Genomic DNA, 13,260 nt, shown 5'->3' on the forward strand with positions numbered 1-13,260 from the left:
ATTCCATACTGAGTCTCATGTAAGCGGATGAGCAGGATTGTCTTCTTTAGATCAGGGTCAGTTATGGAGTTATTTAATTCAAGCATGTCATTTTCTCATGAGCAAAATCTATTACATCAGCACAGTCACTGCCAATGGTAAATAAACTAGAAGACAAACTTGTGCTGACGTGATGTATTTTATTCACATGAAAAATGACATTTAAAGTAAGTAAATTCAACAAAGCAAAACTTTTTCTGACTTCACGGTTTACATAAGTGACGTACATCTCTATTAATGCACACTGATGGTGCCAAGTGCACTACTTCACTCAAAGCACCTTGTTTAGACAACAACCCAACCCAGAGAAATTCAAATTTTGACAACAGACCTATCATAATCCTGACGTTTCGACTTAAATCTTATCACAATTGACCTGAACACACTCCTGCCAGGCTGGACATGCATTATACACAGCAAAATATTGTATCATGGCAAGTAAAATCATCTAAAATTTAGTCAACATATGTAATATTTCATTTTTTACCTGTTTTAAATGGTCTTAGTCTATACTGGCAGATTATTTTGTTTATTTAAAGCACTGTTTCTTGAAACCAGCAAAACTATCTACCAACAGAATGAAACAATTTCACTCGAGTGCTTTCTTAAAACAAGCTAAATGACTTTAAACAAGGTAAAATGTCCAGAAATAAGATGAACAAATGTATAAAATTCTTACAACAATCTCAAAATGGGAAATGCCGCTGTCCAAAAAAAAAAGGATCTAATTTTTTGTGATTTTTATGCGATTCTTCATAATTTGAGCTCAGCAGCTGTCCTTTACAATATGTACAAATTTCATGATAATTGGACCAACAGAATGGTCCAAACTTTAGAGATACTTCTTTGGACAGCGATGATATATTGACTAGATTTATGACGTTTTCACTTGCCAAGATAATATTTTTTGCAGTAAAGAACTTCAACCAAATGAGAAAAACATGCAACGGCCACGTTTCTGTCAAAATATCTACATTTGGAAAGCTCTTAGGAATAAAGTCTTTTTCTCGTGTAATCGAGCTAACATTAGCTTAGCGGAAAGAGTTGTTCTTCCCATTTCCTACTAAACACACCCTGCCTAATACTGAGTTGCGTGCTGCAGTATTATTAGGTGGAATAGAACTTTAAAGCTTGTCCAACTTAGCAGCAGTAGCTATGGAAGCAAACATTTGTGGCCAGAGCACGGACAGGTCAATTCATACGCCTGATAGGCTGCTAAGCATTTTCTCTTGAGGGTAAACTCAGTGGCCCTGCCCTTCAGATCAACCTCCTCACTAAAGAGATCTAAGAAGACCACCTTCAACCACTGCCTGGGTTTGATTTTAATGCTGCTGAACTGGCAAAATGAAACAGCAGTCTGGAGCTTGGCTTTGCAGAGCTGTACTCTCTCTAAGGTGGGCCTCGCAACATTAGCATTAACATTCAGACAGAAACTTCTCATTTGAAGTGTTTTCCTGAGAGCAACCCAAACCCTCTCTCACCCCTAAACATTTCCCCAAACCCCTCACACACTTCAATGAGGTTCTTTTGTCCCCGAAAGTGCTGAACACACTGTATATGACAGCAACATTGATCCGCAGTCCAATGAGGCTGGCGCTAGTGAACATCTTCAGCAAAATCACTTATCGGATTTCTTTTTGCTCTCCACAGCTTGAGCACACAATGCTTCATCAACTGAAAACCCCTCTGGATTCTCCCTGTGAAACCGGTGTTATTCGGTAGAGACTGCTTTTTGAGTGTGGGAATGGTTGGGACTGAACGTCTGAGCTGATCTCCATGACGATGACTACATGAGGCCTATATCATGGCACGAGACCAGAGGAGAGGACGATTAAAAATGATTAGAGATGGACGCTGACTCTTTTCAAAGTAGCAAAAACAGTAAAGCAAAAACTTGAACCAGTGGACGTATATAAAAGTGACTGGCACTAGACTAGAGCATATTCTGAAAATACACTAACCAATGAGACGGAAGGTAAATCTAGGAGAAAGACAGCTTCTTGAAGGAAATAGGAAAAAAGAGACTAAAATAGCATATTTTTCATATTTTTCCTTTAGTCATATTCATTGACAGCTTTAGTAGGTGAGTATGGAGGAGCATGCAGTTTATAGTCTGTGGTTATTGTACATCAGCGATATTCAAAGGGCTCTGACAGACAGCAAAGGCTACTGGTGTTGAGAGAAGAAAATCCAAACAATTATAAACAATTGTAGTATTTGCTATTCAGAGGAGCAATATAATACAGGATTTCACAGGCACTACAATTGATCTTTTTAAATATATTAGTTAAAATGCTGGTTTGCTTTCATTTTTCATTTTTCTTTGATTTCATTACAACTTTAACTGAAAAAAAAAATACATCAGAAAAAAAGGTAAAGGCTCAAGTTGAAGGTAGATACCAGACGTATTTGACGACTTTGTCTAGAATAGCGTTTCGTTTCATTTCATCAGTGCATAGTTGTCATGCAGATAAGACTGCGAGGCGTTCAGAAAGCAGGATCACTCGCGATGGTCTTGAGTCTAGTTAGTCTCCATCTTATCAACCAAAGTAGCACCAACAATTTCTCGAAAGAAGACAAACGTCTTTTGTTAGAGATTAGCAGAGCTGTTGGCTAGTGATAGAGCCGGAGCGGCTAAGCTACCTGCCCTCAGTGCCTGCCAGGGCTAAAACTGTTCCACGCTACCTAACCTAGCCATAGGCCTTTATACAGAAGGTGACCCAGCCATGCTCTGCCTGCAAATGTGTTCTTTCGTAGCATTTGTTGCTAAGCTTGAGAAGCTTGGAAAAAATCCCACTAAACCTAATGAGAAATTCTAAATCTCTGCTCATTTAAAATGATATTTATCTTGTATGCGAGTAAAAGGTCACATTATACGTACAGATTGGATGTAGCTTCTTTGATTAGCTACAACAACACAGCCCAGCTTGTTAGCGTAGCATACTCAACAATATGGAGTGAATCTTAACTCCAATTTAAACTGATCTGAATGGGATTTTTGTCAAACATTCTGTCCTAATGTTCTATCCAACCTACAAAAGAACACATTTGAGGGTGGAACATGGGTCAATTACGTCTTCAGAGGGACTTCATAGACACGCACTGGCCATTTTATAGTCCCTATCCAATCATGAAGCCGTAAGAAATCAGAAATCAGTGAATCGACATGATGTGAGAAGGTTGTTAGTAAGCGTTTAAGTGTTGATTGTCCACGAGTTAAGGGGAGCTTTACACACCCACATGCACTTTCCCATGCACTGCCAGGTACAGTGTGACTGAAGCCCAGGACAAGTCCTCCAAAAAACAAAATTTGGGGATGAAATTACAGCGATTCATTGATTATATCCATTCTGGGCTTATATTTTTGGTATGTTACGCTTGATGTACTGTGATTGAACCTTACCCTGATAGTAGTCAAATATGATACTAGCCTTCCAAGCTCTGCCAATTTTAACTTAAAATTACTCAAAGCTTTATTTTCCTCCAAATAAACATGGGGAAACACTTCATCACGCCCACAAGAATGGGGACAAATGAATGATGACAAAGGCCTGCTATGCAATGTCATTCAACCCTGTTTCATGGGTGGCAGAGCTTCAAAGATTAAATATATATAAAAAAAATTAAATGGCCATAAATTGTATATTTAATAATTGAAAATCGAAGGTAATGGAACAATGCTGGGAAGACTCTCTGCGGTGTATTCAGCAGCACACCCAGCAGTCAGAAAAGCCGTTTGAGTTTTCCCTCCTACCGCAAGTTCATCAGGAATAACTGAAGGGGCATAAACCAGGTGCTGACTGTAGCTATAAGATGTTTTGATGCAAAGCTGTTTGTTAAAGTTCAATTTCCCAACCCAAGTTTTCTAAAATGGTCAATCGCAGCAGTATCTTGTTTGACTCAAAAGTAAACTATTATGAAGAAGAGCCATATAATCCTAACATGAGCATGTGTTTTATATCTAACACAGACAGTGGAATGAGAAACTGATTTGAAAATGCTGTACTGATGGAAATGCTGTATGTGTGTATGCAGTTGCGGTGCGGTGAGGTGGTGATGGCAGATGTAAAAATGTTCTTAAGTCTGCAGCGCGGAAAAACATCTGGACACCATTCTGGTGCGTACGTAATTCAGACTTAAGGCTGTTTGGATCGTTGTGGCTAACTTTTCTGTCCTTTTGCAAAGCAATTATCCGTCTAGTGATCTGCCTATGCAGATTTATCCGCATCATCTGTCTTCATTGGCCTAGCTGACCCACAGGCTTTACACTGCGTTATTAAATATTATAAATTGGATTAAATTATTAAATGAAGGATTGCTAATCTTGGCTGAGCTGAACGCTTTTCTATGGGTGTTTTCTATTAAAAGAGGAAAAGCTCTGTTTTTTCTCTCCTTCAATCAATGTGTAATGACGATAACTGAATATCGGATAAGACTGTGTGTGTAGAGTCAATAAGTAGTCCTGCTGCAGTGTGTGGTGAAATGGAGAGAATGCTTCCCAGCTTGCTGTGACACCATGCTTGGCTAGCAAAGGTGAAAGAGAGAGATAGAGAGAGAAAAAAGGAGGGAGAATTATGCTGAAAAGAAAAAGAATCATGTTGCATATCAAGCTGTTTATTTTCCTGCATGGAATGGTGAACACAAAAAAGATGCCTAGATGCATTTATAATAGGGGCATCCTTTGGCTGTCTATGTCATTGTCTTCTGCCTAAAACTAATTTTAAAATGCATAAAAACGCTCTCTTTTCTTAACCAACATCCTCAGAATTACCTAGATTTAGCTTCATCAACACTGATGCAACAAAGAACCTTCAAAACATACAGCAAGCATACTTGTAACATCCATTTACAATGGGGCTTTCACCTCAATACCTTATACTTTTCAAGTATAGGAATACTCTATACCATCAAAAGAAGAAAAAGTCTTTAAATACATACAAAAAAAGGAAAGCAAAAGAAAAAAAAAGATAAATCAGGAAACAGGAAAGTTTTCAACTTAAATCCAGTTCCCCAGAGAACAAACAAAACCAGTTCTATTAATGTGGCCTTATTACAAACGATGAGAAAATTCACAACACTAGTTTTTCCTCATTTAATCAATGTTACAAAAGTCCTGCATTATAAAATAGGGCAGCTTTAAAATCAGTGTAATTAATAAAACTATACAATATACAAACAACACATCTCCCACACTCAGAGGCTTGTGTCCTCGCTCTCTTCTCTGTCTGAATTCTCCATTCGATTTGTTCAGCTTCTCCCCACAACTCCACTTCTGTACCCCCCTCCGAAAGAAAAAACAAAACCGAAAAAAACCCAAAAACTAAAATTACACACACGACACAAGAACAAAACAGACTGCCCAAACTATTGCTTTTATATTCTTTTTCTCTTTTTTGTCTTTCTTTAAAAAGGGTGCAATTTTGTCATTATCTTACACACGCACAGCCGAATATCTTGCTGATTAGATGCTAGGCTGCTCTAAACAAGGTTTCGTGACAAAAAAAAATGTCCGTGCAATCATATTTTTTCCCTTCGCTCTTGTAAGCCCTGGAAGCTGTTTTTTTTTTCTTTTTGATTTTTTTTTTTAATTCTCACAATTGTCATTATTTCATATTTAGTGCAGATAATTAAGAAAGTAATGCCCAACTCATTACTAAAGGGTAGGCAACAACAATGAAAAACTAATTTGTCACACTAATAAAAAAGAACCCACACAAGTGTAACTACTAAACCATCATATCAGACGTTTGGGATTTTTTTCCCCGAATTCTCTCTGTTAAATGATATATATGAATTAGACAAGAAAACAGGTAAACAGTTTATATAACATGGAAGTTTGTCAAAATGTACATAAAAGTGGGCATATTTATTTTTATCCTGGACATTTTTTATTCCTTGAACTCGTCCTGTATGTTAAAAACATGGTTTGCTGTGACGGAGAGGAAGTTTCCTTGTTTTAAGGCTTGCTTGTGACCAAAACAAAGCAAAAAAGAAAGAAAGAGTGATCCAAATACATGAATAATACATGAATGGTCATTTATGTCAAGCACAAAGAAAGTAGAATACCCCGAACGAGGCTGGCGTGGACGTCAGGAGAGATTTTATCAGACGCTGATGTACGTCCAGCATCCAGCCAGTCAAGTGCAACACTAACTTGGGTAAAAAAAAAAAAATATACAAAAGAAAAAATTATAAAATTAATCACTACATCTACATGAGTGCAAGCAAGTATTGCATATTATTTTTTTCTTATTGTTCTGGTAACGAAAACAGGAAGACTAAAAAAAAAATTAGTTTCAATTTAGAAATTGCAGCAACATCCATAAATATCAATACACTAGTGTTAACACTACTAGAATAAAGGGGGCCTGGGGCTATAACTCTAACGGTTACACTAATAAATGTCTACTTCACAGTACAGCTACTGGGGCCCAATGGGGGATTGACACTGGACTGGACTGACTGAACAGCAGTACAAGACTGAGGCTGGATTTTACAGTCTCGTCCTCACACGGCACCAGGATGTTGCATCATGAGGCCTGGGAGCCTGGGACACAGGCTGATGAGCGGAATAAAAAGGGCAGGTAGTAATCCTCTGTGTTACTGTTAGCAAGGGCTTTTAGCATTAGCATCCACTTCGCTCTCCGATTCCTGAACGCTGTGGGAGACGAATGGGAAAAAGCTGGAAAAGCTGGAAAATAACAATTGCAACTTGTGCATCAACTCAGGACTAGACCATCGCTCAAGGCACATTGATGAGAAACAATTGTTTCCGTGCAATTTGAGAGGAGAAAGTGAAATACATTGCTCTTGATAGGGAAAAAAAAAAAACAAGAATGATTGTTTTGTAAAGGGACAAAAGAAGTGAGGGTCAACATACAGAAAAGAGAAGAAGCGAAGGAGAGTCACAAAGACGTTCAGCTGATTGATTGTGAGGACAGCAGTAAAAATACCCTTCTTTTAAGGGGCCAAACAAATACTCTATTGGCAAGTGCCTGGTGTTGGGATTACAATATTGTGTCTTTATTCACACTACTTTAACTCTACATGATCTAGGTAAAAATTTGTCACTAACACTACAACATGCATTTTTTTTTAAACTTTTTAATTACTTTTTTTTTCATTTTTTAAAATCTGATCAACAGTGGATGAGTCAGTTGTTATGTGTATTATATAAGTACTGTAGGAAGCAAAAGAAAACCAAAAGTCAAATAAAAACAAAGGCGGTTAAACTGCATGCAAACCGAATGAATTAAAAAAGCGCTTTGCTCTCCGGCTGCATTCTTGTCTGATTGTTTTATTTGATCACATTTCTTCATTTCTTTTTTTTTACGTAACACTTTCAAAAAGGTTACGGAGGAAGTTGTCACTGTATCGGCGTCTTAACCCCGGTACTCACTACCAGCCTGCAGTTACACCACGGGCCCAAGAGCTTTTGCCTGAGAAAGGCAGTAGAATAAGGAGCATTCTGTATGTGTAGGGTTAGAGCGCTGCTCTAGGACCAGCTTCTCCCTGTCCACATTTTACTATTTATTAGGATATAAAAGACAAAAACTGACCCCAGATTAGTGTTTCAAACACGCAAGCGTGGGTGTCTATCAGCAATGGGCTAACCAGAGCTTTAACCTTTCTGCAGAAAGCTTGCAATAAGCTGCTGATACGGCTGAATTCTTCTTATGTTATACCCGCCGGCTTTTGCCTGATGAGAAATTAATACTGCTCCTAGACTATGTGCTTCGTTAAAATAAGTTAATTAGCTTAGTGTTTTGGAACGAACTAGCACAGTGGTCTAACTTCAACGCGTCCAGAATGTTTAAAATTGATTGTTTAAATGGCAATATTTCTTAAAGGGATTTTTGTTCTACAATACTAACAAATTTACAAAGATGAACGAACAAACATAAGAAAAACAAAAAGCAAGTACAGCTCCCCTTATTTCTCACAAGGCTATTTGTTCTAGTTTTTTTTGTACCCCGATATTTTAGAGTCCCAGAGGTGTGAACGGACTAGGAAGAAAAAATATATATATATATACTTTTCAACAATCGTTGCAACGATCTATCTTACAAAGATATTTAACAATCCAACAGCTATCCAACAAAATTGCACTTTCCTCAGTTCACAATTCCACTGTTTACCTCCAATCATGGTTGTCTCATGTTTTGTCAGTTAATGGAAGCTCACTCTTTTCTATCCGTCCTTTTTTTCTCTCTATAGTGTTGTACAGACCTGTGGTGTATTAGAAACAACTGAAACAACTTTATACAAAAATGAAATATGAACATGACTCCCATGTGGGAGACCTTTTTTTTCTTTAAACACAAAAATCTCCCATTTGAATACTTCACTTTGTAGCCTTCTGAGCTCATGTTAATTCACCTGGTTGACTGATATAGAACATCATCATCATTATCATCATCTGTGATCCTCCACTCCCTGCCCCGTGACAGAAAACACAAAGGGGTGTGTGTGTGTGTGTGTGTGGTTGGGGGGGGGGTGTTCTTCCTGTATTTGCTGTTTGTCAGCACGTGAAGTCCTCGGAGGGCTTTTTTGGACCGTGTACATGGCGATGAAGGTGGGGATGGGGTGAAGTGACCTGGCCAGAGCAGACTTAATGAGTCAGAGAGAGGCTTTAGCTGGTGCTGTCTGATCCAGGTAAAAAAAAATACCTCTGCATGAAGTCAACCACCAGAACCAGGGTCTTTTTTACCCGAAAATCCAACTCCGTCAGATCCTGACAAGCACGAGTGGGCACAGAAAGTGCCAACAGACTCAATCCAGGATGGTCACAAGCACGAAATTCAGGAAAACTGCACCAAATTCAGAAAATAGTGCTGAAGAGGCTTGGCTGTGGGACCTCCCGGCCATGACGGGTGACTGAGGGAAGCTTTTTGATTGTTTTTCTTCTCTGGCCGAGAGGGCAAACCAAAAACAAAACAAAACAAAAACAGGAAAAAAAAACAAAAACAAAAACACAAAAAAGCAAATCATGCATGTTTCTGAGTAAATCATAGCGCTCCTTCTTTTAAGCTCCGTCTCCAGAAGAGAAAAGAGCTGGACAGTTACTATATATGAATATAGGCATCGAAACCATATATCTGGAGGAATACATGTGGACTATGTAGATATATAGTGTGTTGATTGTAAGCGAGTTGAGTTGACTGGTTTTTGTTTCCAGGGCAGGGCAGGGTTCTGCTGTAGCCATGCTGTGGGTCTGTCGGGTGCTGGGGCAACGAGCGGCTCCTGGCGCGTCACACTGGTGGACATGTTTACGGGTCACACTCAGGGGAGACAGTGGGGTGCAACTGAGCTCGGGAGTGGCCGGTCCGAGTCTGGAGTCTTTAGCCCAGGTACCACTGTGCAGGAGAGAAAGAGAAAGAGAGAGGTTAGGGGAGAAAAGTTGCACATGACACGTGTTCAGGATTTGTACTGCCTGTAGCTTTTGAAGGATCAAAATCATAAACAAAAATGAGAAGTAACATTCAAAGTTAAGTGTAAGTTTGATGTCTATCTGTCTATATATCTATCTATCTAAGAAGTTACAGAAACCAACCAAACAAAACCAATGCTTACAAGACATTTAAATGACACTATGAAATTACAATGCTTAAATGTGCGTATGTAAAAGTGAATACTGACATATTATATAAGTAAAAGTCTTTCTCAGTGGAAGCTTCAAGCTAAGAAAACTTAGTGTCATCCCAACAGTACTATAAAGCTTTGAAAAACTGATCCTCTGCTTGTTTAATAGGCTGGATTACTTTACATGTAGCACTAAGACAAGGGCTTAGGCTTTGGTCTGCACAGCCCAGAACCCCTCCCTCCTATCTATCCTTCTCATAACTGTTTGAACACATTTTATTGGCAGGACTGTATTAAGTTATAGTGTAGCCAAAGCATTCAAATGTATTTATAATGTATACATTGCAATATACATATATTACACTGCACCAATGTATACAATTTAAACAAATTTGAAAGCTTTGGTAACACTATAACTTAATATATATGCTCTCTCTCACTTTCTCACTCCCCCTCTGGACAGCAGGGCCTGCATCTCTCCAGCTGCTCCCTCTCTCTTTCCCTTTCCTCTCTCTCTGTGTGTACTGCCTTCTGCCCTGCTCATTCTCTCTGCAGAAGCAGGGAACAGGCCGTTTCCACTGGCGGTCTAGTCTACTGCCTGGTGGGCAAGGTTAGCCCGCTGCACCTCTGTAATCCTTCAGTGAAATGGGCTTTATTGATCGCCCTGCTCCATTGTTCACGTTTCCAGTGAGTGAGCAAAGAGCACTCCTCTCCCTCCCTCTCATGCTCCCTCTCTCCCTCCCTCTTGTGCTCCCTCTCTCCGATCTCCCATACCCTCCCCTCCCTCCAAGTTCAAGTTCATCCTGGTGTTACATCATGTCTGGTTGCCAGGGACAACCAGACAGCCGTATACGTGACTATCATTAGAAAGGCCGTGGCTCTTGCCATCTTTCTTTCTTCCTGTCCCCTTCTCGCTCTCTTTTTTATCCCTCTTTCCCAGCTCCTTCCCATCCCTTTATCACTTTTCTCTCGCTGGCCGGTGTTCCAGACTCATCCACCCAGCCCAGGCCTGGTGAAATAACTGCGCATGGGCACACACTATTGATTCACAGAATTACACACACACAAACACTCTCTCTCTCTTGCTCTCTTTCCTTCTGTCGCCTAGTCATTACTACATACACATACACACACACACACACACACACACACACCCCATCCACCTATCCAAAGGCAGACTTCATTACACTTGCAAACTTTGTAGCCAATCAGTGTGAAGTTAAGAGAAGGCTTAATTTTGGAGTGAACACTGAATTTGATGACTGCTGACAAATGCGTAAAACAAATTTCAACAATAATGCTTTTATAATGTCAAATAAGGGGCTCTAGAATGTCTAATAGTGGCCCTAGAATGTCAGTGAGTGGTTCTAGAATGCAATGGAGTCATGATAAGTGTCTATAAGTGGTTCTAGAACATCAATGAGTGGTTCTAAAATGTCATTGAGTGGTTCTAGAATGCCAGTGAGTGATAACAGAATATCAGTGGGTGCTTTCAGAATGTCAGTGAGTGACTCTAGAATATCAGTGAGTGGTTCTATAATATCTGTGTGTGGATCTAGACTGCCAGTGAGTGGTTCTAGAATGTAACTGAATAGTTTCAGAATGTCAGTGAGTGGCTCTAGAATATCAGTGAGTGGTTCTATAATATCTGTGTGTGGATCTAGACTGCCAGTGAGTGGTTCTAGAATGTAACTGAATAGTTTCAGAATGTCAGTGAGTGGCTCTAGAATGTCAGTGAGTTGTTCTACAGTGTCAGGGAGTTGTTATTCTAGAATGCCAGTGAGCGGTGTAGAATGTCAGAAGGTTGATCCAGAATGCCAGTGAGTGGTGTAGAATCTCAGCAAGTGGTTCTAGAATGCAAGATGGTTCTAGAAGGTTGGCAGTATCCTGTATATACACACACGCGCCCGCGCACTCACAGACTGAGCGGGGGGCTCATGACTTGTTTAAATTCTCAGGCTGGCCGAGAGTGCGGTGGAGAGAGTGGAAGGTTAGTTTTTAATCAATAGAAGTTGCTGACTCGGGACTTCTGCTCTCAGCCTCACTGCAGCTTCCTTGTGTCTTTGTCTAGCAGCCCGTCTGCTCTCAAACTCAATCCCCCACCCCACTCTCTCTCTCTCTCTCTCTCTCTCTCTCCTTCCCTCCCTCCTTCTTTCCCCCTTGTCCTGAGAAGACTTCTGGAGATGGGGTTCTGCAGGCAGAGAGAGAGAAAGAAAAAAAAAGCAAGAAAGAGGGAGAAAGAAGGAGAAAGAGATTGGGAGGGGGTAGAAATACAGATACGGGGGAGAGAGTGAGAGAAAGAAAGAGAAGAGGGGGATAGAATAAGCGTGAAAGGTTGTCTCCCATATTTCCCCTGTAAGTGTGCAGACAGTGGGGTAGTGTTACAGCCCGGCACAGTGTGCTGACAGGTATGATTTAGTCAGCAGATATGCGAGAGAGAGAGAGAAAGAGAGAGAGAGAGAGAGAGAGAGAGAGACTGCAAATGGTGTGAAATTACTGCGCTGTCTTTTCTCATTTTTGGTAATGATGAGGTTTTGTCTGTCTTTTTGTAAGCAAAGCACTAACACATGCAACATGATCAAAGTCAAAATGAGCAAAGGCACAGAAAAAGTGACAAAGTGCCAACCCAATGAATTGGCTTTAACTTTCCCACAAAAAAGCCTTATAAAAAGCCCTGTATAAGAGAGCTACAGCACAGTTGAAGAATTTAAGTGGTTTTACACGCGTGCAAGTACACCCAGTCTCTCCTCCCTCTCTCCCTCTCTCTGGTAGCAGCTCCAGCTCATTGCCGTGATTAGGAGCAGAAACATAAGCGTCTCTCTCGGCCACATGTGCAGCGCAGAGTGTGCTGTGCTGAGCTCCAGGAGCCCACAGTGTGGTGTGTCTCACAGCCACAGGAATGCTCCACACACACACTCCACCACCCCAGGCTCAGATGATCCCTTCCATGTGTGCTGCTGAAAGACACTGCTCCCTTTAGTGCTGATCTGAGAGAAGTTTGATCAGGATCATGATTATCGGCACCAGACCCTGCAAGCTTGTGTGCTGCACTGTTGTGCTTTCTCTGCTCCAACACACCTGATTCAACTCAACAGGTAATATCGAAACTTTCAGTTTAGATCTATAATCAGGCCTGTATTTGGGTTGAACCAGAATGTAGCTCGAAAACTTTCCACCCAAGTCTGAACCAGGCCGTATCTCAGCGTAGGGCCCAACAAAATGCTGCTTGAACTTGTCACGATCAGCTGTTATCGGTTGTATCAAGTCGTTTTTAGTTTGTTTCGTCAGTACAGCACATAGTTACAAATCCGTTATCATGATTGTTTTGTTTATGATTTTGTCACCATTTCTGGTGTATCAAGTGTACTGAAGTGGGGCATATGGGTGGAGTTAGCAATATTACAAATCATTGGGTGGTCAAACATATCCATCACAGACTTGTCATGTGCTGTCACTTGTAAGAAAACCACCAATTGTAAAAAACACTAGCCAGCCAGAATCTCTTCACATAAAACCTGTGATGAATGAGCACTAGATTTATTAAGTTTATAGGAACCAGAGCTCAGATCAGTAACCGTTCTGTGCCATACCACACTGCCCAGTGGGACAATGCCTTTATTCACTTTCATTTTCACATGG

The 13,260-nt window shown here is 40.4% G+C and overlaps 1 protein-coding gene across 7 annotated transcripts in view; it reads right to left on the reverse strand.

The window, feature by feature from the left end:
- Nucleotides 1-4,637: 4,637 nt before the first annotated feature.
- Nucleotides 4,638-13,260, reverse strand: part of nfia (nuclear factor I/A) — a 151,391-nt gene continuing 142,768 nt past the window's right edge. For all 7 annotated transcript variants that reach the window (XM_036587404.1, XM_036587405.1, XM_036587408.1 and 4 more), the window contains one exon: nucleotides 4,638-9,395. In XM_036587404.1, coding sequence (XP_036443297.1) covers nucleotides 9,381-9,395 — 15 coding nt within the window. In that variant the 3' untranslated portion in view covers nucleotides 4,638-9,380. The remainder of the gene's footprint in view (nucleotides 9,396-13,260) is intronic.

Source organism: Colossoma macropomum, unplaced genomic scaffold, assembly GCF_904425465.1.
Source record: "Colossoma macropomum unplaced genomic scaffold, Colossoma_macropomum, whole genome shotgun sequence".
NCBI lineage: Eukaryota > Metazoa > Chordata > Actinopteri > Characiformes > Serrasalmidae > Colossoma > Colossoma macropomum.